Source organism: Brachyistius frenatus, unplaced genomic scaffold (assembly GCF_029030835.1).
Source record: "Brachyistius frenatus isolate BFR_SWC_R1_liver_20210118 unplaced genomic scaffold, ASM2903083v1 Contig_64, whole genome shotgun sequence".
Taxonomy (NCBI): domain Eukaryota; kingdom Metazoa; phylum Chordata; class Actinopteri; family Embiotocidae; genus Brachyistius; species Brachyistius frenatus.
Genome location: NW_027210663.1, coordinates 1,274,876 through 1,299,163, shown reverse-complemented (window position 1 = coordinate 1,299,163; position 24,288 = coordinate 1,274,876). Strand labels below are relative to the sequence as shown.

Below are 24,288 nucleotides of genomic sequence, written 5' to 3'. Positions count from 1 at the left end.
CTTCCACCCACCCCCCTCCCCAAAAGAAAACTATATGATTGCTTTAATTCCTAACAGAACCATGTAAAAGAACACTGTTGTGGTTTGGAGATGGAGTACCAGGCCCATGGAGTCTAAGGACTCTTGATTAATTCTACTTACCTGATGTACAAGACCTCAAGAATCTACAAAGAACCTGAAAGTTCTATGAATTCATGCTTTTAGAATTATAACAGCATTGACATAAATTGCTGTGAAAATGTGCAGATGAGTCATACACGTCATTCATAGTATCAAGCTTTGAATTTATAAAAGTATGAAGAAATGGCAGAAAGAAAGGTGAGAAAGTATAAATATTCCAAACCCCCTATCTACTTTCTGTTACCTGTCTGCGCAGGGGGATGCTTTTGGCCAGCTTGTGGACGGCCAGCTGACTGTTGAAGTCACTCTTCTTTGAGGAGGTGCGAATCTTGACGATAATTGCGATGGCAATCATGACGGCGATGAAAAAGAAGCCCACACAGTAGATGACCACCTCCAAGTAGGTGTGGCTGGCTGGAGGGTAGTGGGTGACGGCTAGATGGGCGGGAGGAGGGGGGGGAGGGGCGGGGGGCAGGAAGGGGTAGGGTCAGCTGTCATGAACAAACAAGAGTTGTACATACCCAAGTCCACCAAAAACATCCATTCTTTCAAGCACTCAGCAACACAAATAAAGCAAATGACACACACACACACACACACACACACACACACAACACTCATGTGATTCCAGGGCTAAAAGCCAGAGCCTTTGACGTGAACTCCCCAAGCACAGTTCCATTTTAAATATTTTTAATTGAGAATTGGTCAAAATCTCTCAAATCGCAGAGCAACCAAACGCTCTGCAGATGCACGCTGGACCAGAAAGAGTTGGGACAAACCTAAATGACCAAAAGATATGGTTTGATCAGATAATCCTTAATATAACTATGAATCATCAAACAATCGTTTGCAAATATGAATGCTTGCTAATGTATCAAGGCACTGGATATACGAGTGCAACAGTGTGCAAAGGATCTGACTTTTACACAGATATCAGCACTTCACACAATGTTTCAACACTGCACATCATCTCTACTTCATCAAATAAATTAATTCACACTTTATGTCTACTTGTAGGTCTAATGCAGCACAACAAAGCAGTAGTTTAACTGCTTCACTTGATCAATACAATATCCAATTTAGAATTTGTGTTGGTGCTGGTAATACAAGCAAACAGTGTTGTTGTTGTTGTTGTTTTTTTTAAACAAAAATAGCATATTAATGTGATAAAATGCAAGAACATTTTAAATAGTCCAATTCAGATCTTGTTTTTTTCCTCCCATTCAGTGAAAACACCAATGTTTATGAATATTAGTTGCAGGGGTGTAATGGATTCCACATTTTAGTGAAAAAAAAAATGGTTTGATCATTCTTTGGTTTGGGATGTATTTAGTACACAGCAGCTGGATCTCATGAGATTCCAGTTCTGTGTGTTAAGGTCATTCATGAAGCAGTTTTAGGCCTTTTCTTTATCTTGAAAATGTTATACAAAATAAAATGTACTAAAATGTTGAACAATGCTTTCTACATCAAAATAACTGCTCTCGTGTCAGTCTTGTTGTACGACTAAAAACAGTTCAGCATTCCAAAAGAACACCCTAATATTTATGATTCTTTTAATGAAAATCTTATTTAACAAGACAGCTTGTTCAGAAGTAGATATAAATTCTAGAAAAAGTCAATGCAGTTTATACAAGGCTCCAGTTGCAGTAACTATAGCTGCTGAAAAATGCACTGTTGCATTTTGTTGCCTAATGCTAGCAGGAGAATATCTGATACAAATCATTTTGTGTTGGAAGCACTCCATATTGAACAATGCATCCCAAACCAAGGGCGCCATACCAACTGAAGTGTATCGTTACACCCCTAACCAACACCAGTAACACAAGTGAGCTACACTTGTGTGAAGAGGCTGACTGACAAGCAGCTTGATAATTGGACAAATGCCCATTCCAATCCTCAGGAATGAGACACATCCACTACAGAGAGCCAATTATCAAAGCCAGCCGCTGTGCTCACAGCAGGAAATGACATCAGCAATACATGTCATTTGTAACGCTTGTCAAAGAACATCAGCTTAACACCAAATCAAATGCAAACACCAATTAAAGAGGAGAATAGAAGAGACGGTTCAAAGTGAAATCTGATCAGAGCTGCCAAACAACCCTTCTATAAAATGTGAGGTTCTACCTGGCTGAGACCATTAAAGATACGTCTGTCTTATATTTAGCTTTTACAATAATCCTGGACAGCTCTTGGGCTGTTTGGCATTTGCTGATTTCATTTAAGAGACAGCAGAGCATGGCTCATACTCTCCCATCTAAAGAGTTTAGATGGAGCAGGAGCCATGCTGAGCACAGACAGAGGAGGAGTTTTAGTACTTGTAGTGTGCCCTGGCTTCCTCTCACATTTTTCACCAGAAATAGAGTCAGACAAGACCCTTTTCTGGCAAATGTGAGGATGGACAACCAGGTTTGGTTTGGAAAAGGGAAATAATGAAAATATAGGAGAAAGACAGAACCACTGATACCTTCAAAAACGGTCAACCATGCAGAGTGATGAGAGAACCCGATAGAATTGCCCGCCAAGCAGGTATACTCCCCAGCGTCATCAAAAGACACATTTCTCAGTTGAAGGACTTCCATTTCCTTGTCCGTGGTGTTAAGGCCAGCGGTCTAGAAAATAACAAAGGAAGCAGACCCAATAAGAGGCCCAAGAGGGAAAGGGAACCATGAGTAAAGGATTCTGAAAGAGAAAGGGGATGGAGGAGCGTTCTCCTCCTTAATCCAACACCTTCTGCCCAAAAAGTAACACCGAGAGCCCCTGCAGAGGACTCTGTCAGGAAGAGCCCTCCAGTATCTGTTAGTGGAAAAGATGGTTAGGTCTGCACTGCTGAACCCCACATTGGGTCACACCATCACCACATTAAATATCTCCGTTTCATCTCTACATGCAAGAGATGGGCATGGAAAACTCCACAGCAGAACAGGGAACACACAGGACTCACACACACAAACTATATGGACATTAGACAAACAACAGGTCTGTGCAACAAAGGTGAGCAGAGGATGACAGCTGGAAAAAAACAGAGGGGAGAGAGTTTGTGAGCCGTGTACAGAGGACTTTGAAGGGCAAGGGAGTGAGAGTAATAGAAGATGGCAAGAGAGGCCCTTATTAGGAGGGCACGGCACAGGCATGGGGCAGGAATGAGAACGGGTCCAACATAAAACTGAGACTAAACACTTTCAACTGTTCTGCTGGGAATTTTCCATAGCGTCATTTACAGTCAGGAGTACTGAGGAGAGAGGGAGGGAGAAACCGAGGGAGGGAGGAGAGAAACAGCTGAGGGTGTCTCGAGTTATACGGCTCTAGTTTTTCCAGGTGGTCCTAGAAGCGCCTCCACTCTGTCGTCCCTGTGCTGCTGCGTGGTGGTTACCTGTGGGCTCACATCTGGTGACAGTCAGCCAGGCCGACTGATTGGCCTCTCCTATATAATTGGAAACTTTACATATATACTCTCCGCTCTCCTCCTCAGTCACATTGTAGAGGGTCAGCACCTGAGCGTCCGAGCTATTGACCCCAGAATGCTGGAAATAAAGACAAGTCATGTGCAGCACAGAAAAAAACAAAACAGCAGCCGACGCAGGATCTTTGACAGGTTTGCGTTCGTTATATCTTTCAAAGACAGTGATGGCATTTAGGAAAATTACTCGTATAGCAATTAAGAAAAGTAAACAAATCCATATCACTCCATACCAAAATCCTGTTTTCGATTGTGATTACCAAAAACATTTCAACTGTTATAACAACATATGCCAGTTAAGTTTGTTGTTGGTCAGAAAAAGCTCCTACCTTGAGGACACGGACATACGGTAAACCATCAGGACCAACGCGGCTCCCGTTGACCTCGATATGCTTCAGCCACTGAATATGAGGCTGTGGGTCGCTGAACACTTTGCACTCAAACTCCACGTCGCTGCCTACAACTGCAGTGCGATTAGCTGGCAGGCCAGCCTGCAGGATTGGCCTGTGGGGAGAGCGCTCTGCAACACAGCCGAGGACACACACAATTGTTAGTTTTGACATTTGGTGAGCAGTGAGGCAAACGCGCACTATCAAAGATAAACAATGTGCGATAAGTCAAAAGTGCACACGGCTGACTGATTTTCATACAAAAGCCAAATAAAACCTCTGCCACGTTAAGGCTTTGTTACAGGAAATGACCAGGGCTGATGGCAAACAAGGTCGCCTGAGTTATCTGATCTGACACTGTGTAATTTCAGGCTATAGTTTCTAAGGTACAGACAATAATGGAGAAATAAAGCGTGTATTTCCCCATCTATATGTTACTTGCAGAATTATTAAGAGTTGGCGACAAAAGATGGGAAAGCAAGTTAAGTGTCTCATCTGCTGCTGTTAAGAGTAACATGAAATGTTCTTGCAGCTCCATTCTGATAACTCTCCAAAGTAAAGTTATAAGCCAAGAATCAGGCATGTTCACATTTCGTGCAAGCGTTTCTAACAAAGACATCTGCGGGGGCTTAGTAAGCACTTGTGACAGCACTTTCCTCCCACTGAAACTATCTCAATGCTCATCAGGTTGTAGATGTCTACCGAGGTCTGGCGAAGCCCAGGGGACACCAGTGATGGAGGAAGTGGGACTGTGATTTACAAGACCAATGGCGCAACAGCAAGTTACAGGGCCGGCCCTTGAGGAGTAATTACTTCTCTCCTCTACATGGATCAATTACTCAAGCCACAAGTAAACAGGCGCAGTTAATCAAAATGGTGACAAAAACTACACAATTCACTCCACAGCAAGGCTACTGTATCCCTGTGTGGTTGTTCAGGTTTACTGGTTTGAGAAATTTCGTGAAACTGATCCACCATCACGCTGGAGCCTCATGAATATTCTACAGGCGATCTGGGTACGATCAAGATTTCCTGGCAATGCACATCCAAAAACATGATTACAGTAAACTCTTACCGACTACATCTAGCTGGTAGGTGTGATTGATGCTGCCGTATTGGTTTTCTACCACACAGGTATAGTTTCCTTTGTCCGAGGGTACTACAGACTCCATGATGATGGTCCACACATGGTCACGGACCTTAAAAAAAAAAAAAAAAAAAAAAAAGGAGAGAGAGGGGGGGGGGGGAGTGGTTGGAATAAAACAGCACTTGATTACCAAAAAGTAAAATATGGAGATAACAGTTTACAGTATGAGACAGAGCAGATAAATCTCTAGATGTCTGAACAGGTTATGTTATGCTGATCTCTCTACTCACAAAGAAAAATACTGAGGCAACAGAGATGTTTAACAGAAAACAACTCAAAGAAAGAACTCTTTTTTTCTTTCTTTCTTTTCTCCATTTGCCATCTCCCACTATGAAATGTCATCAATCAAATTTTGTTCATTTTAAAGCAACGACTAACAAGCTCAATGAAGTGTGATGTGATGATAACAAGATAACACACTACACCCTCTTCCTGTGACAGTATCCGGTACTTTAAAACAGCAGATCTTTGTCCTACCTAACAAAGACCACAGGAAAATGGCTACATGTTTTATATATATATCTGCCCCAACCTGTCTTATTAGCACCAACTAATGTCTGGCTCTTTTTTCCAAGACATGTTATAATTTTTCTTCCATAAATCTGCCAAGACCGGCAGTGTGTGATTAGCCAACAAACCTCTAAGGCAATGGCAACATCAAACATGCATATACACAGACTGAGCCATACAGTTTCCCTCATTTAGCTAAAAATGTGATGAAGGAGCACAGCTGCCTGCTGCCAGATGTGTTGTGCTTGGCTTCATATACATGTGGTCTACATTATTCCCCCCTCCCCCTCCTGCACATCTCCATGCAGACTATATGAACAATAGAAGCCCGGCCATAAAAGAGAGAGTGTGGGAGGGATGAGAGACGTCCCCAGCCGCTGATGCAGACCTTTGCACCTTGACTGAAAAAACAGCAGCCAGATGGTTAAGTGTGCTGCCTGGCTGGGTGGGGGGGGAAGGGGGGATTAGGGGGTACGATGGCAACAGGCAGCTGAGAGGAAACTCCTAAATGTGTCCCAGCTGGGGAGGAAGATGGACTGGGGAAGCACAAGACAAGGCTGGACTAGCCCACACCTTGATGGGAAGAGCAGATGTAGGAAAGCAGGGGGGTAGTTTCTTAGTCTCTGAACATGCACATTCATCCCACACCTGCAGGGAAACTGCCAATGAATGCAACTGTACAGATAAATCAATATCAAGGTACACATAGTAATACACCTACAGATTCTTAATACAAAATAACCATGTCATGTGTTGGTTGATACGGTTGTGGAATAATGGAATGACAATGGCTTTCAAGACTTTCTTGTGCCAACAGGAAATAATTCATGGCATTAAAGCTCAGAACAACTCTTCTGATCTGATAATCTCCAAGTAGTCATGACGCAATTTACAGTAGGTACTAAAGAGGTGTATAACAGATCCGGTTCATACCCCTCACCTGTTGCACCTCTGCTAAGTACATCCAGAGACTGGAGTTAACTGTCTTATCAAACATTATAGCCTAACAGATTGTTAGCAGTTATCACCATATTTGAATGTAGCCTGTCTGGAAAGAGGAAGAAACTGAGGGGGAAAAAAAGAAAAGAAAGAGCAATCACACCACGCAATAGATAAAGCAGGTATCGTGGTAAATTTACTGCTGCATGGATGTAATTACAGAGAAGACGATGCACTGATACCTAGAATGAGGACAGCCAATGTTATCCTCCATCCAAACGGATGGCTAGGATTGCCCACCTGGAGGTAATATTATGGCACAGTGTTCCTTTTTGTGGGATTGGGTTTCATCTTACATTGTTTCGCAGGTCAAATGTGAAACTTGCCTCTCCTTTTTACATGCAGAAAGTGTTTCTTACTTCAGGGGAGAGGGTGGTGATCTAATGTGGAGATGAGATCACTGACACAGCTCCACTTGTGGTGAATAAGTTTGGAGTGATTCAATAAGAAATGCAAAGGATGGTGCGGTGTTGCTAATAAGAGGCTGTGGGGAGCAAATTTTTACTATTAACCTTGAAGCCTCCGATGCGGTGGTCTCTCTTGAACTCCTTCCCATTCTTGTACCATTTCAAAGTGGGGTTTGGGTTGCCATTGGCCTGACATCGAAACTTCACAGTCTTACTGGCCGGAACAGCATGAAGCTTTTTCTCCATTTTTTCGGGATGAGCCCATTGTGGGGCCATCGCTAAAACAATAAGACAGAAGAAAAAAGCAGTTAGCAGATGATGAACACATGCAATTCTATGTGAAACAATGCACAGATTTGAACGACGTACAGGAAAACGTAACCCTAAGGCTGTATACTTGTTTTAACTACACTGAACCTCCGGCTCCTTTCATAAAAGACATTACATAACCATGTCCACCCAAAAAAAAAATAGATTTCTAAATTACAGTCACAGGGTTTGGCAGTACCAAATGGGTAAGGACTTCAAGTCTCTTTAAATAAAATCCCCTTTTTTTCCCCTTTTTTTAGATGCTGTGGCTTCAAAATTTCCTCAGCTAGGTAAAGTCATGTTTTGTGAATTTGATTGGGAGATAAAGCTCTGAGAGTCAAGTACAAACTCATGGTTGGCAGCTGCTGGATTCTTTGTGGGCAGAGCGGGCAGTAGTAGCCAAGATGATGAAGCCAGTGTCTTAAATGCTCCACCGACAAATTGGAGGACATGTAAGGTTAACCATGATTTGTCACCACAGGGACATTCCTCATGAAAAAGCTGTCACTGAAACAGTAAAACCCCTCTGATTCAGAGTGAAACCATTCACCCAGCTACACATGGCCATAATTGAATTATAAAGCTCTCAAATCACTGACCATCCATGAAAATTACTCATAACCCTCTGACTCTTGAGTGAGTCAGTAATGAACATTTGTTGCATGAAGAGATCAGCACACTTACGCAACAGTTTTTGACTGCCCAACAGTTTGGCTTCCTCTGATGAAGACTCTTCATCTTCATCATCGTCTTCACATGAGGCCAAGGTATCAACTAGTGAACAGAAAGTAATTGTGAGAACACAACTTATTTTTTTCTGATCCGCACAATAATTTCTCCCCGATACAAAATGCTTAGGACACACTTGGGAGCGAAGTAGAAATATTTAAGGGCGTGTTGGAGAACGTGTGTATTCATTGACGACAAGAAGGGTCAGTTTGGGCATTAAGTGATATGTAGACTGTACTGCTTGTTACAAATAAAGCACTAGAGATTGTTTTAATGATTAAATGTTTATGTGGAAATTGGAATAGTCTAATAAATATGACACTGTTAATATTGTGCGTTGTGAAATCATGTCAAAGTGATATGTTTGAAAAATGCACAGTGAACTCAAGGAATTATCTATTAAAAAACAAAAACAAAGGACCAACAAACACAGACTGAAAATGTAGACTGTGATGAAGTGAATAACTCATCTAACACATCAGAACACAACTGCTGAGTTGGAGCAGAGTATGTGACTATTCAGTGACAGAAAAGAATGACAAAAGACTACAGAGACTGTATCTTCACTGTTTCTACGACTTTACCCGTGACGTTGAAGTAGACGCTGTGGTTCCCGAAGGTGGTGCATGCGTACAGACCAGAGTCAGTCAGCTCCACAGTCTCAATCTCCAGCTGGCCGCTGCGGATGCGTGTGTGTTCTCCATCCATGACAACCACATGGTCTTTGGTCCAGTTGACAGCATGGGGGGACTCCTTGGCAGGGCAACTCAGATCCAGACGATCCCCAAGGTAGAGGGTGAACATTTGAGCTTGCGTTTCCACAGAGACTATAAAAGGAAGAATGCCGTGGATCTTTTTAATACCTCACTATTTAACGCTATGACTTTATGTACATAAAAAGACATTAATACAACTCCATCCAGATATGACAAAGCTTATACCTTCAGTACAAACTATGATGTATATATACTGGAATTCATTCACAATCAAATAACCAGCATGTTTATTCCTGCTGAAAAACAAACCGCATCACCTATCAGACAAAAATAAATAGTAACCAATAAGGTATAGAGTGCCTAAAATGTTCAGAGTTCTCTCACATAAAATGGGATCGTTTCTGTACGGTTACAAACTGTCAAAAAAAGTACTTCAATCATAAAACAGGGTGCAAAAGACATCAGAAAAGCCCTTCCATGATTTCCTCGTGCAGTGCCACATCGTCTGCCTTACCTCTCCCCCAAATGAAATCGCATCCTAAATTAGTCAAGGCCCTAATGTCAGACAGGCAAGGAGCTTCTTTGCCTGCCTGAAAGGAAGGTGAAATTCAATTAGAGGAATGAAGAAAGGGGAGGTGTCATGAAGCAAGACACCTGAGGCCCCGTTCTAAATGACTACATAGTCTGCAGGAGGGAGGGGGTAACCCAATTATACTGACACGTTGTCCATCACAGTGGTGTTGCTTGTCTAGTTACGAAGGTAAAGATCGTCACTGGCCAAGTTGCTTGACATTCTTGCTTTAGGATCACACTTCCTTGCGAAGAAAGGGACTCCAGGTACACAGTTCTGATAAAGTTAGTTTGTGGACATAAAAGCTGCAACTGGTCATCGTGGTCTGTATAAATAGTTTCTGCTCATTGTTTTCTTGACAATTGTTTGATGTCAGAAAATAGTCAAATCAGTGCTCAAGATATTTTTTTGTTAGGTAACATGCAAATACTCAGTTTACAAATATATAAAATAAGCAGAGAAAAGTAGCAAATCCTTCTATTTGAGAAGATGGAACCAAACAATGTTTGGAGTTTTAGATAGCTGTATATTAATTATATTTAAACTTAAAATGTGTTAATTTACCAATCACTTAACCTATAATGATATAGTTCTGCCATCTTAGCCAAATGTCCTTTCCAAAGTCCCCTGAAACGGCGCCTTAATGTAAAATCTGTCATTTTATTCATCCACCTTTCCCATTTCCTACTTAGCCCCTTCAGCATTATAACGCAAATTGAATTAGATAATCAAATACCATAGCGGTGAACAATCCTTCAAGATGAGATTAGTCCAAACTATTCTCAAAAGCACACTGTGTTTTTATAAACGCTCTTCCTCCTGATCACAACAGGAAGCACAGCTATATAGAATAACCTCAGGACAACATCAGCAAACCTGACTAATCCCTCCCACCATCACAACAAAGGATCCCAAACAATACCGGGGAAGAGGGAGCAGGGAGAGCAAGCCAGTGAGCATGTGCACAGGAGCGAGCAAGAGAGGGCCTGCAGTGGCAGGTTCTAGTGCCAGTTGCTATGGTGACCCCACTTGGGCCTAGTAAAGGTATTTCCTGGATCACATATGTCTGACAGGCCCTTAATCCCAGCAGGAAAAGGGGCCAGGGGGTAGGATCAACTTTCTCCTCAAAAACAAACCAAAGGGGGGGGAAAGCAGAAGAGGCATTTATACCATGTCTACATTAAGCAGTCTAGATTTTAAAAATGTTGTTTTTGTGTGAAAACCATTTTCAGTTTCATTCCCGTTTCCAGACAGTCTATAGTGACACACCTGAACAATGTAAAAACAGCCATAGGTCTTCTTAATCAGTCTTTTTTTTTTTTTTAAGTTGGACAACATCTGGTAAGGAATGGGAAAGAGGGACCAGCTTTGTGTCACAAGTCACACACAATGTCTTCGGCCACCTGTGCTGTGTGTTTTTAATGCAGCCAAATGAACAATTCAAGTTGTTCTTATTTACAGATTGCTTTTAATTTTTTTGACACACAATTGAAAATGTAGAGTATAAAGTAGTGATTTAATTGCATCCCATTAAACACAACATGTCAACCAGCGGTCATTCTTAAACTGCCGCAGTGCTGGTAAAATACAGACTTCACAATCAGTGGATTCTTCTATACAGGCATTTAAATTGAAATGACCCAAAATTAGTTGGATACGACTAAAGGCCCCTGACCCTTACTGGACTGTGCTAAATCATTATTTTGCAAAAGTTCTGTTGACTCTACACACATGGAAACACCTGGCAGGCATTTTCAGATTTTTCACTTTGGAAAAGCTGAATTTTGGGGGGACAAAATTCCTGTTTTAGTCTGAATGTAGGGTTGAAACAGAGAAAAAGACACATTTATAAATTGTATTGGCTTAATGTGGACATACTGTTAGTGATGGGTCTACAGCTATACAACCAGGACTTAGCCTTAAACACAAAGTCTCTGTGGTGTGTGTGGGGGCTGACCAGTATGTTTCTGTCACTGCCCTCTAAATGGAGATGCCACAGATAAGACTGTGTCAACATCCCAGCCGTTAATCTGACTGCAGACATTATAAAACGCCCATAGAAGCAGTAAAATTTGCTTGGTGCTTTATTCTAGGCCACAATCAGGACCATTTGTGCTTCTGTGACAACCCTTTTAAAACGGGAGTAAGATATAACAGAGTGTTGTCAAATCAACCTCAGGACTCTCTAAAATAAAACTTTGAGCCAACATCTTTCTGGCTAACTCTGTGTATAAATGTCAAGCTAACAAATACCTACACACTTGTATCATTCACAGTAAATTTGTTTTCAACTCTTCACAGGGAGGTAAGTGCCAAGCTTTCACACTTCCTTTGAATTCGAGGATGTTTCATCTCAGTTAATCTTCCTGCAACTATGATTGGATTAAAATGGATTAAGAACCATAGTTTCAGAAAGCAACCCATCTGGAATGGTCTCTCATGGGTTCTTTCAACCATTTGGGAGAATTGATTGACATCATTTAAAATCAGCCTAATTAAATAAATCATGAAAGGAATTTTGGTGAAGAAGAACGCAGTGAATTTTTTTTTAAACAAAGAAGGAAAAGCTCACTAGTCTGTTAATGCAAGACAAACTAAAAGGGAGAGTTGGCGCCCGTCTATGGAACTTTCTCTGGCTACAACATAGGAAGCAATATGCCGCGTGAATGACTTCTGGGATTTCCTGCTCTCACTGGAGTGATGGTTGAATGCAGGAAAGTCAGGCTAGTTGAGATTCTGAACTGGCACACAGAGAAAATGGCTATGGCAAGTTTTCTCCTCTGCTAATTTGCCCACAGCAGAGTGAAGGGGTGGGTGACATGCAGAGGGGACTGATAAGAGACAAAGGACAGCACCCAGGAAGCACAGGAATAGGACAATGCTCATTAGCAAGCTCCCAGAAACTTACAGAGTGAATGTCCCTCCTTAAAGCACTCCAGTGGAGGACCTTTTCATTCTTAAATGAGCCACTCACAATCAGCATGGATTAACACATGGGAGCTCCAAGGGTAACTGCACTGCAAAGTTGTTTCAGTGTCATTCAAATTAGTTCAGCTACATTTAGCCTTACATTATGACTTTAATGGACAAACATAATAAAACCAAGGCCTCTCAAAAGAATGAAACTATGCTACTATTTTCTTTACTGTATTTGACAGCTTCACACAGCTTCACACAGTTTGAGCAATTTGTAGGGATGTGTTGCTACATAGATATATAATCCATGACACTCAAACAATACATGCACTGCTGGCCTTCCATTCCCAACTTTCCAAGTTAGGAGAGGTTCAACTGGGCTATTTTATTGTTTCTATGCTGTGTATTTCATACCTAATTGAGGATGTTGAGAAGACCTGTTAATTTAATGCTGCTTAGAGCGTCAAACTGCATTTTGCCTTTTCTAAGGATGTTGAAGAAACTTGCTGAACAAGTTATTGCTCCTCTATCTTCAAATGGAAACATGATGATGATTTTAACAGTTTGTCAGATTCTTTTTCTCTTTTTGAGCAATTTCTAGTTTTGGCTTTTAAAATTAAGGAGTTTTGTGCATTAGCAATGAATCATACATCTTAAATAAATAATAACAATAATAAAATAATATATTTTACACAGCAGATAGCGGATTTTTTTTTTTTTTTTTTTTAGATGAACTCACAATCACAAAATAATGATTTCATCCCTGCAGACCAGAAGCTAAAGGAGTCGGTTAACATGTAGTGTTTTGGGCCGCGATTAAAAAAAAAACGATTTATCCCAGTTCAGTTCTCTGATAACAGAAACACAAAAGTGACAACAACTATATGTTGAACTTAGCTGCATTAAAACCAAAATAGGTAACGACAGAAAGTCGAACAGTGGTGCAATGGGCAGGTACTTTTTTCCTATAAATCACACTTTTCAAATGTCCGTACATCTTATTATGCAGCAGAGCTGTATTAATGCTGATTTTGTTGACAACATCTCATGCATGAAATAATGATTTGGTGCCTTAGTATCTCATTCCTGAGCAAATGTTGACTGGGATACGCACTTTTGTTGATTTCCAGTTGAACAGTGGGCGAACAAAAAGAAGAGAATTTCCGTTTTCATGTTTTGGAGTTTCACCGTGGACAGAGGTCTCCACAGAAGACCTGAAAAGACTGATGTGAACGCAAATTGTGTTCACACAAAACCAGCGCTTCGCTCTTACTTTGTAATCAGCAGAACTATGCTCCTCTGGTCCTCCATTTCTGCCTGAAAAGTCTTACTCAGGACTGTGGCAGCTCCAGATTTTAAGAGCCCTCCACTGAAGGGGTCAGTGGCTTTTCTACTATGACTGACAGCAGGGCATCGAGTCAAAGAAATCCACAGAGAAAAACACATAAATAACTTCCTGACATTTTACTGTCACAACAAAAAATTTGGACAAAAACACAGCCAAGTTTTTGTCAGAGTGATCACACTGCAGAAAGGCTTAAGGTGCTGTAATCATTTTAATGGCTGTGCATGTGGCCCCTGAGGAAATTCAATGAACTGAATTTGTTCAGGGAATATTCTTTTCTTTTGTAAACAACACACAAGAAAAAACAAAACAAGACAAACAACGAAGCATGCATAAAACAAGACCATTTCCATATATCTATTTTGTTTCTCCACCCAAGACAAAAGGAATGCAACCAAATGCCTCTGCTGTGATTGTTCGTCGACAGCTGAAGCCATCAGTTACCCAGCATGGAAGCGGGGGGGAAAGTGAAGCAAAAGTCAGTGGGGGAGCAGTAGGAAAAGCAGAGGTGCATAGACACTACCTGGCCATTTGCTGATCAAGAACTGGGTGGAGTATAAGTGCATTAGACATCTCCCACCCTGATGGAAATTTATGGCTCACCTTAAAAGACAAACATTTTCCTCAGAGGATAAGGAAGGTTTTAAAGTAGCATCTTCTTTCCTTTTTCAATAACAGGCTAATGTATAGTTCCCTAGCAGTTAACTCCTCTCTCAGTGACAACAAATACCTTTTCATTACAAAAGAGGAGAGACGCAGGGACTGCTAGGTAGTGGAGCTGCCCTTGGGCTACAGATGGGAGTCATTTACTCCTCCCTGTCCCACTGTTGGCTTAAACACGGCCACACCAAGTTTATTTTAGGGCTTAAAGCCCAAGAGAGACCTTCTTGCTTAATTACTTCAATTATAATGCTCAGCTTTATCATATTCTTTTGCTGCTCTCCCACTTCCGACTGCAGAGTGTAAACATCCAAACCCATCTACCCACAAGTCGAGGCAGCTATTACACTGCTGGACTGTATCCAAGAAACACATTTTTAAGGATTTGATTTCAGTGCCTCTTTGCCCTTTTCAGAACTGAACTTGTATAACAGCCAGACGGGGCTAAATTGTTTAGAGAAAGTCTTACTGTCCAGTTTAAAAACAAAATAAAATCATCAGACGATGAGTTTAGTCAGTAAGACTTGTTGGGAATACATTTCTAATAAGTTCAGGAGTACGAATTACAAGTAAGACAGGAAAAATAGAAAAGATGTTTCTGATAGTCAGAAACACAGTTGTGCTACGTCTGACACAGTAAAGCACACTCAAACAACATCAGACTTAGGCAAATGGGGGTAGTGAGGAGGCACCTACGCCAGAAAGGATAGACTTCACCAAAGTCTGGAGTATTTTAGGATTACATTCCTGCACAAAGAACAAAGCTTTTCTTATCAATGGGCTGTTTCTCGAGGCAAGAGTGAGATAAGTCAGACATAAACAGTTACATGATATTTATAATTACTGCTACCAGACGTGGGGGAAAAAAAAGCACAGAGCAAATGAAGTTTGAGTAACTTTATTTTATAAAGCCATCTTACCTTCATCAGTGTTGGCAGGCCGGCACTGCGTCCTTAAAACTTGGGCAAATAAAGCCAGAAACAGAAGTATCCTTGGCCTCATCAGCATCCTGCTGAGAGAGCTACAACTGTTGGCTTTTCTGCGACAGGAACTCCATTCAGATCTTTGGGGCATCAGCAGCCGGTCATTCACGGTGGACAACTACAAGAAAATATGAAAAATAAATGAAATAACAAGAGGGCTTTCGCACCATTCGGTGCTCGCGGCCAAAATAAAAGAATGCATGGCCACATATGCAACCCTCTCCTCTTTATAAGTCCACAATCAGTAAGAAAAAAGTACATCAACCCTTTCTTGGTCTAAGTTCCTCAGGGAGAAAAAAACATTTGCCTTGACCACTAAACTTTGAGAGCAAAAAAAAAAAGAAACAAAACACTAAAATAAACGCTGTGAAATAATGTCATTTTTCAGTAATGTCAATCAATATTTTTGTTGACATGAAAACTCTTCACCCATTATAAAAGAAGGGAATATTCTGTATTTTTACAATGTTAATGATAGGTACTTCAGCATTTAGGCCTGCTTGTAGAAAACACTGATAAGAAACTGCAGCGCACCAGGTTCGCTCTGATAGCTTAAACAAACAAACAGTGGACAAATCTTACTCAGTTCTTAGGAATGAATTGTTTTGTTATCAAAACTTCAAAGTAACTATTGAAATCTGAAGTCCTAAAGATGGCCATCATATTCAGACGATGACAGATAAAGTTTTTGTTTTTCTGCTTGACCACTATTAGGGTTGAAAGATGTACCATACCCTCCAAAATGGGGAGCGGGTGACCCTCACATGCACATCTGCTTGAACCATCACCCCTACAGCATCTGGCCAGAAACATTAACACTTGCCCATAAGCCCCATAACCACCACCCCCCCCTTGAAGAATTTGTTCAACAAAAAAAATAAAACCTCCAGCCTGTAATTTGACACCCTTGTAGAGAGAGACTGCCAGACCATCATTTCCATGCTGAGAGATCTATCACCTAACAGTTGGTTTTGGTTCCCAAACCCAAAATGACCCCCCTTCAGCCATTTGCTCCCATGAGTTGTCAAGACGTGGCAAAGAAATTCAAGCCTGAGATTACACGTCTCATCAATAAAGACTATAAAAAAATAAAAAAATCAATGGTGTTACAAATGAATCCATAATATGGAGGTCCAATCTGCAAAACAACAAAAACAGGGTCAACTTTGGGTCAAAGAGACCTCAGCTTAGTTTCCATTTTCACATAAAGTCCTGTACAGATGCAGCTGTGGTTTCCTTTAAGAGTTAATCGCTTGTACGAGTGTTCCTCACTGTAACAATCATTGTGTTCTCCTCAAAACCAATTCAATTTCACTTTCCAAGAATGGTCCAGTGTTCCAGCAGCTGAGCTGGGTCAGGGGGGTCCACGGGGGATAAAGGAGCTTGGTCATCTCTGTTCTGTAAGCTGTGAGTCAGTGTTTGGGAAGCCTCCAAGAAAGGGCTTTTGCTGCCAGACAGAAGGAACCGCAAAGAGCCGCCGACCGCGTTCCCTGGGCCCTCGTTACTACAACAACCATCAATAATTGAAAGAAGAGGAAGTAGCCAAGTATGATAGGACATTTTGTCATAGTCCACTCTCATGGGAACCGGAGATAAACACTGTAAGTCTTACTATGCACACCCAGGGCACACCCATCTTGAACTTGAGAGCAGTTTTAAAGTGAGACTGACCCATACATTGACTATTACTGTTTTATCAAAGTCATTTAACTACCTACCCATTTTTGGTTTATTATTCAATTGCAAAATATTCTTGCTAATATTTTGCAGGGCTTTAAAAATTTGTTTTTTTGAGGGAATGTATGTAAAATGAAAATATCTGAATTTTAAAACAGATGTAACAGGTGGTACACAAGGTGGTATGGAAATGTTAGATCAGCCTCCCAAATGCTGCATTATAGGAAAAGTCGCTTATATTGATGAATCAAGAGATTTCTCTATGTATATTCTTTATATAAACCTTAGTTTGGACTTGTGTCAAATGAAGTGAGATGCAAAAGAAACCTAAATCCAGAGACCAGTACCTGTCCATTAATTAAGTTTTACCATGTTCCTTTTATTGTTTAACTACTTTGTTTCCCACTTTTAATACATTTTCAAAAAAAATAAATAAAAATAAAATATCCAAGATAATGCCAAACAATGTTTAGCTTATAAACAATGACTGCTGAGAAAACAACATTTTCCTCCATTTAAAAAAAAGTACTAAATCAAAAGGTTGGGTGAAATCCCATTTGCCCTCTGTGATCTTAAGAAACGAAAGCACTTTCCTGAAAATCTGCCACACAAAAAGGGGTTAAACTAAACAGATTATCACACACAAGACACATTTAGCTTCTCTCATTATACAAAGACAAAGGTTACAGGCCGAACCCATAACATGGCCCGCACCAAAATTACTGTTCACAACTATCCATGCATAAAATTCCTCGGCTCCCAAATTCTGTAGCCCCCTTCCAGTTCAGTCTGCCCTCCCCTTCCAGCCAGCAACAGGCCAGTCTGCACACGGCTGCAGTTCAGTGGACATAAGAGCATCAGACCATTTCCCTAAGGCTACTGTTTTCACAAAAACAGACACTTCTGTTTTGTTTTTTTTCTTCTCAGCCACAGAATTTGAATCACTAGTTGACCACCAGCACATCACGGCAGGAGATCAGGTGTCATGAGATTACACTCAAATGTAAAGACAATTAATGTCAAACCACCTGACACTCTGCCATTTGGTTGACAGTTAAAGCTTTTCAGTACCCGAGAGTGTTTACGTTCACTCCCTATACAATTGAGAAATAAAACCCAAAATAATCCTAAACCTCTTAAAAACGACACTATCAATATGCCTCCTAGTGAAATTTACACTCGCAGAAAGATTTCAGGGAAATGTTTCATTCCAAACTACATTTCTGGATGGATTTAATTATAGTGAATGCAAACACAGAGCTCAATTGACAATATTTCTGTGCCGGGGAGCAGCCTAGTAAATTAAAGGGCAGAACTATTCCTCACTTCCCATTATATGGTTCAAGAAAAACTTTCCCCCCCTCCTGGCGAACTCCCTGTGGAAATGCTGCTTTTCTAAACCATCCATCTTCTCCCGCTCCATTTATAACATAACATTTAGAGCTTTACATAACATCAGGCTGGCCCCTCCTGACCCAGACTTCATGACAGATGTAGTAATGATGGCCGGTGGCCGTTCCCTGAGGATTTAAAGATGCGACTCTATAGCATTTCTAAAAAACAACAACTAATATGTGTATTATTTAAAGAAAAGAATGATTGAGCTTGACTGGGTTTCTTTGATTGGTTGTCTGAGCCTGGAGCATAAATGGGACAAAAGCTGAAGGCATGGACCACAATCATTTTTGCAGAGATACAACCCAATTGATAGCACAACAGCAAACATTTAATAAAGTTAAAAAAAAAATTGTTTTGGACCCATGAAGCCAAACAGATTTAAAAAGGAATAAAGGGCATCACGTGCAGTTTAAAACAATTTGCTTTCGAGGTTTTATCTTTCATGTGGGTGGTATTAATTCAAGTACATTATCTAATCCGATTAGAGGCTTCTGCTGTGACTTTACAAACCAGAGCAGTTTTAGCAGGACTCCGGGAAACATTTGAGTCTCCTTACTGTTTGTACCGTTTTGATTTCAAGCATGGAGGAGACCGGGGGTGTTACTACGCATGAAAACGAATAATGTCTCCCAAGAAAGCAACATGCGTAAGAAAGGAGTTCCTCCAGTTGACTAATCCGCACCACATAAAATAGTTTCCACAGAAAAGCATGCGGTTGAATGTTATGAATTATCTCTTTGTACGTTTAAGAGCAGCAATTCTTCAATTACCTTCTTCTTCCAGAGGTAAGGTCCTTCAAAAAAAAAAAAAAAAAAATAAAATCACTACGATGGCAAACAAAACAGCGAACTCCTTTAACGCGTAAACAAACAGTAACATGAAGCTAAATCAAGGAGTGAAGGGATAAAACAAGCAGCTCACCTTACTGGCGGGGAGCCGTGAAACAGCCAGTGTTGGTCAGATAAGGAAGGACGACTCCTGAGCAGAGATTTGATGCAGACAAACTTCCCGAAAACTGTATATCCAGACTTCAACGCGTGGCCGGTTACGCACACTCCAAAAAGCTATCTACGTTGAGCTAACAGGTTTGCGCATTTTTTTTTTTTTTTTTTTGCCACACTTGCGCGACAGAAGAAAATAGTTTTTCGTCCCACTCAGAAAAACCTCAAATTATCAACGGAGCGGAAAAAAAAAACCAAAAAAACAACATCCTTAATGGTGTATTTTTTTTAAGTTTTACTTTTAAGTTCGGGTTCTGGTTTCAGCTACGACGAGTTTCTTTTAGCCTACCGAGCTGCACAGGTCCGGGGAAACTAAGCGAGCGCAGCCTGTGCGGTAGTTCTTGGTCCCTTTATCCCCCTCCAAAAAAAAAAACCGTTCCGCTCCCGATGCAATTTGGTCTCCTCACTTCCGAAAACAGTGTCCTAAAGTTGCCCAACTCACTCTAAGAAATATCCGAAAACGAAAACTCGCTCGGTGTTGTATTTTTTTTTTTTTTTCCCGCACAAACGAGCAGTATCTAAATCAATCCTAGAAAGTATTTGGACCATTCCTGGCGCAGAAATGCTGTTCAACAACGAGAGTCCGGGCAGCTCCAAACCTTCCCCCCCCCCCCCTTAAATCCGAGAGTATGCGCATCCTCCGGACCGCTGTCAATACGCACACAGTTACACCGACAACTTCCGGCCCTCTTTTCTATGAAATAAAAGCCGAACAATACCCAGAAAACCGAAGCTGCCTGACACCCATCAATGATCAAAAAACTGGACTGAAATAAACTGGGTTGCCGAATATAATGTTGCCCAGATAAGTAATTAATACTGAGACAGTTATCCTTAGCTCATGTTCTTCAGCTACCTCTAAACATTAAAAAAACAACACATATCAGACACTAAATAAGATTAACAGATTGAATTGGTGTTGCTTAAATTGGAAATTTCAACAAAAATGGAGGGAAAATATGAATTGATTTCATTCCAGACAAAATATTGCCACAAAACACGTTTTACTTGCTTCTTTCTTCTCTTCTTTTTTTTTTTTTTTTTTTTTTTTACCTTGAATTCCTTCGTGATTGATCTACAGTGTCTTTCCACTAAAGTTAATTAGAAAACACAGGGAGACAAGCCTATTGAAGTAGCCTACTGTGGCATCAAATTGCAGTGTGAATATTTGTCAATCTGTGCATTGTCTCTTTAAGTGTTATATTTGCTGTTTTACTGTTTGTTTGTTTGTTTTTTGGGGGGAGGGGGGAGGGAAGGGGGGTTTCTCTGTGACAAAAGCGCAGGTTTTATTTGGGATGTCAAAAAGCCGGAATTCCGGCATTGTCCGGGCCGTCACTTTTCAACTTGACGCAATGACTCCTGGGTCTGGAAGAAACCTGGCTCCCCCTGGCATCCACAGCACCTCTGTAGCAGACCTGCCCACGCCGCGTTTTTTGCGTTGTACGATTGTGGAGCTACACAACACACTGGCCAGCGCCCTGACTGTAAATAATTAGAGTACTCCTTTTTCACAGTTTAACGATCATAGTGGATACAAACAAGACCACAAACATAAGACTAAATGAGAACTTTCAAATACCATAACAGATATCTATGAGGGAGTCCATTTTGACAGACACACTACAAGGATCACAGGAGAAAGGTTTCATTTTTATTGGACACACTTGTATCTTGGGAGGACACGTCTCATTATATTACAAGTAGCCTACGTTGATATAAATGTTATCTGTTGAAATTAGTGAAAACTAATTTACTAATTTACGTTGTAAATACCAAAGATAATAGATGTGAAAAGACAAAGGTTCATAAAGATGTTTGCTGACTGAAAGTATTGGAGATAATAGTAGTATGTAGTATGTTTTTGAGAGGAGAAATTCGTTTTCCTTGCAGGATTTCAGAGAGCAATCATGAATACTAATTCAGTGACAGAAAATAGGCATTTTCATAAAATTCCCGTTCAAGGCAACTATAAAACAGTTTTATCGTGCTGGAGAAAAGATCATATGAACTGGCAGAATTTCAAAGAGCATCGGAATTTAAAATGTGTCTGCCAACTCAGCACAAACACTAAGTTTGCTCAGCCTGATCAAACACGTAGTTCATATATGAAGAATTCATATGGTCTTTGATTTCGTGGCACAATTGACAAGTGATTGACGACTGAAGCTGCAGGCACATATGAAGGCCAGCTTCGCAGTTAGATTAAAGAATGGGATGACAAAGACACTGATTTGTGTCTCAACATGTGTTAGCCTTTCATCTTCCATGCAATGTTAAACTTGCATGGGATGAAGCATATTTAATTTGCTTTATTTGATTTGAGAGCCAAATTCTGTTTTGAAGGTAAGCTCTAGGGAGTCATAAGTGCAAAAAACAACCTCACAAAGATGCCTCTGCCCTGCACACCTTGATGCCGTATTATTTTATGACCTATCATATGTTGAAAAAGCAAACATGATCTTTTAGCACATATATTGGCTGTAACACAAGCCTCAAACTGAGCTCCTATCAGTGATCACATGAGGATGTTGGCATGGTGTTAAAGGATGTATAATTTCTTTGTTGATAATGTTCCACTTACAGTACAAAGTTTAGCTTATGAACTGAAAGTGCACGAAGAGATCACATCAACAAAACCTTTAAAGCAATTAAAAAAGTAATCTTGAGTCACACCAGGAAATGCATCAACATACAGTGGGTACGGAAAGTATTCCGACCCCTTTAAATTTTTCACTCTTTGTTTCATTGCAGCCATTTGCTAAAATCAAAAAAGTTCATTTTATTTCTCATTAATGTACACTCAGCACCCCATGTTGACAGAAAAAAACAGAAATGTAGAAATTTGTGCAAATTTATTAAAAAAGAAAAACTGAAATATCACATGGTCATAAGTATTCAGACCCTTTGCTGTGACACTCATATTTAACTCACATGCTGTCCATTTCTTCTGATCCTCCTTGAGATGGTTCTACTCCTTCATTGGAGTCCAGCTGTGTTTAATTAAACTGATTGGACTTGAGTAGGAAAGGCACACACCTGTCTATATAAGACCTTACAGCTCAAAGTCCATGTCAGAGCAAATGAGAATCATGAGGTCGAAGGAACTGTCCAAGGAGCTCAGAGACAGAATTGTGGCAAGGCACAGATCTGGCCAAGGTTACAAAATAATTTCTGCAGCACTCAAGGTTCCTAAGAGCACAGTGGCCTCCATAATCCTTAAATGGAAGAAGTTTGGGACGACCAGAACTCTTCCTCGACCTGGCCGTCCAGCCAAACTGAGCAATCGTGGGAGAAGAGCCTTGGTGAGAGAGGTAAAGAAGAACCCAAAGATCACTGTGGCTGAGCTCCAGAGATGCAGTAGGGAGATGGGAGAAAGTTCCACAAAGTCAACTATCACTGCAGCCCTCCACCAGTCGGGGCTTTATGGCAGAGTGGCCCGACGGAAGCCTCTCCTCAGTGCAAGACATATGAAAGCCCGCATAGAGTTTGCCAAAAAACACATGAAGGACTCCCAGACTATGAGAAATAAGATTCTCTGGTCTGATGAGACCAAGATTGAACTTTTTGGCGTTAATTCTAAGCGGTATGTGTGGAGAAAACCAGGCACTGCTCATCACCTGCCCAATACAATCCCAACAGTGAAACATGGTGGTGGCAGCATCATGCTATGGGGGTGTTTTTCAGCTGCAGGGACAGGACGACTGGTTGCAATTGAAGGAAAGATGAATGCGGCCAAGTACAGAGATATCCTGGAAGAAAACCTCTTCCAGAGTGCTCTGGACCTCAGACTGGGCCGAAGGTTCACCTTCCAACAAGACAATGACCCTAAGCACACAGCTAAAATAACAAAGGAGTGGCTTCGGAACAACTCTGTGACCGTTCTTGACCGGCCCAGCCAGAGCCCTGACCTAAACCCAATTGAGCATCTCTGGAGAGACCTGAAAATGGCTGTCCACCAACGTTCACCATCCAACCTGACGGAACTGGAGAGGATCTGCAAGGAAGAATGGCAGAGGATCCCCAAATCCAGGTGTGAAAAGCTTGTTGCATCATTCCCAAGAAGACTCATGGCTGTACTAGCTCAAAAGGGTGCTTCTACTCAATACTGAGCAAAGGGTCTGAATACTTATGACCATGTGATATTTCAGTTTTTCTTTTTGAATAAATTTGCACAAATTTCTACATTTCTGTTTTTTTCTGTCAAGATGGGGTGCTGAGTGTACATTAATGAGAAATAAAATGAACTTTTTTGATTTTAGCAAATGGCTGCAATGAAACAAAGAGTGAAAAATTTAAAGGGGTCTGAATACTTTCCGTACCCACTGTAGATACACAGTGGGGTTGGATATAGGTATCTGAAATACAACATTTTATAATATTATCCCTAAAATAGATCTTTTTTTATGCTCAAGCATGCCAGTAAAATTTTGGATGCAGTTTTTCAATGTCAGTATATAATAGTACTGCTTCCTTTGTCACTCGTGTTATGATTAGTTTCAAATGTTCAGTTTCAATAACTTTTCTTAAAGGGGCACTCCACTGATTTTACACATCAAAGTCTGTTTATAGGCCCTCTGGAGTACTAATCCATATGTGCAACAGTTGTATAAAGCCTTTTGTGGCTCCAGAGGGAGCTGTGTGAAGGGTAGCACTTGAGGCGATTTATCAGACTTGAGCATCAGTTCGGCCTAAAAATAAAAAAACAAGGAGTGAAGCATTAGAAAGAAGCGGGTTTACTAGATCTCCCTGCTTCTCATCTCTGCTTGAATGGAGCTGCTCAAGGCTACAATTACAGTTACTACCATAAAACACCTGAATCTCCAACTCAATATTTGGTGGTCATGCTGCATTGTGGGTAATGTAGGCAGGTTTTAATGAAGAAGAATATGTGGAATAAAAATGATAACATCTCATTTTGCTGAACCACTTTATTTTAAAACTGTGTCAG

General features: G+C 40.8%; 1 protein-coding gene across 6 annotated transcripts in view; it reads right to left on the bottom strand.

The window, feature by feature from the left end:
- Nucleotides 1-24,288, bottom strand: part of fgfr1a (fibroblast growth factor receptor 1a) — a 38,336-nt gene that overhangs the window by 9,336 nt on the left and 4,712 nt on the right. The window contains exons 1-10 of one of the 6 annotated variants that reach the window (XM_069706691.1): nt 19,261-19,994; nt 19,110-19,132; nt 15,202-15,382; nt 8,658-8,900; nt 8,029-8,118; nt 7,141-7,313; nt 5,048-5,171; nt 3,913-4,103; nt 3,497-3,647; nt 359-555 (exon numbers count right to left, since the gene is read on the bottom strand). In XM_069706691.1, the coding sequence (XP_069562792.1) occupies nt 359-555; nt 3,497-3,647; nt 3,913-4,103; nt 5,048-5,171; nt 7,141-7,313; nt 8,029-8,118; nt 8,658-8,900; nt 15,202-15,355 (1,323 nt within the window). In that variant the 5' untranslated portion in view covers nt 15,356-15,382; nt 19,110-19,132; nt 19,261-19,994. Of the gene's footprint in view, nt 1-358; nt 556-2,590; nt 2,736-3,496; nt 3,648-3,912; nt 4,104-5,047; nt 5,172-7,140; nt 7,314-8,028; nt 8,119-8,657; nt 8,901-15,201; nt 15,383-19,109; nt 19,133-19,260; nt 19,995-24,288 lie in introns of those variants that run through there. The other 5 variants (XM_069706690.1, XM_069706694.1, XM_069706693.1 and 2 more) reach the window with 5 other exon arrangements.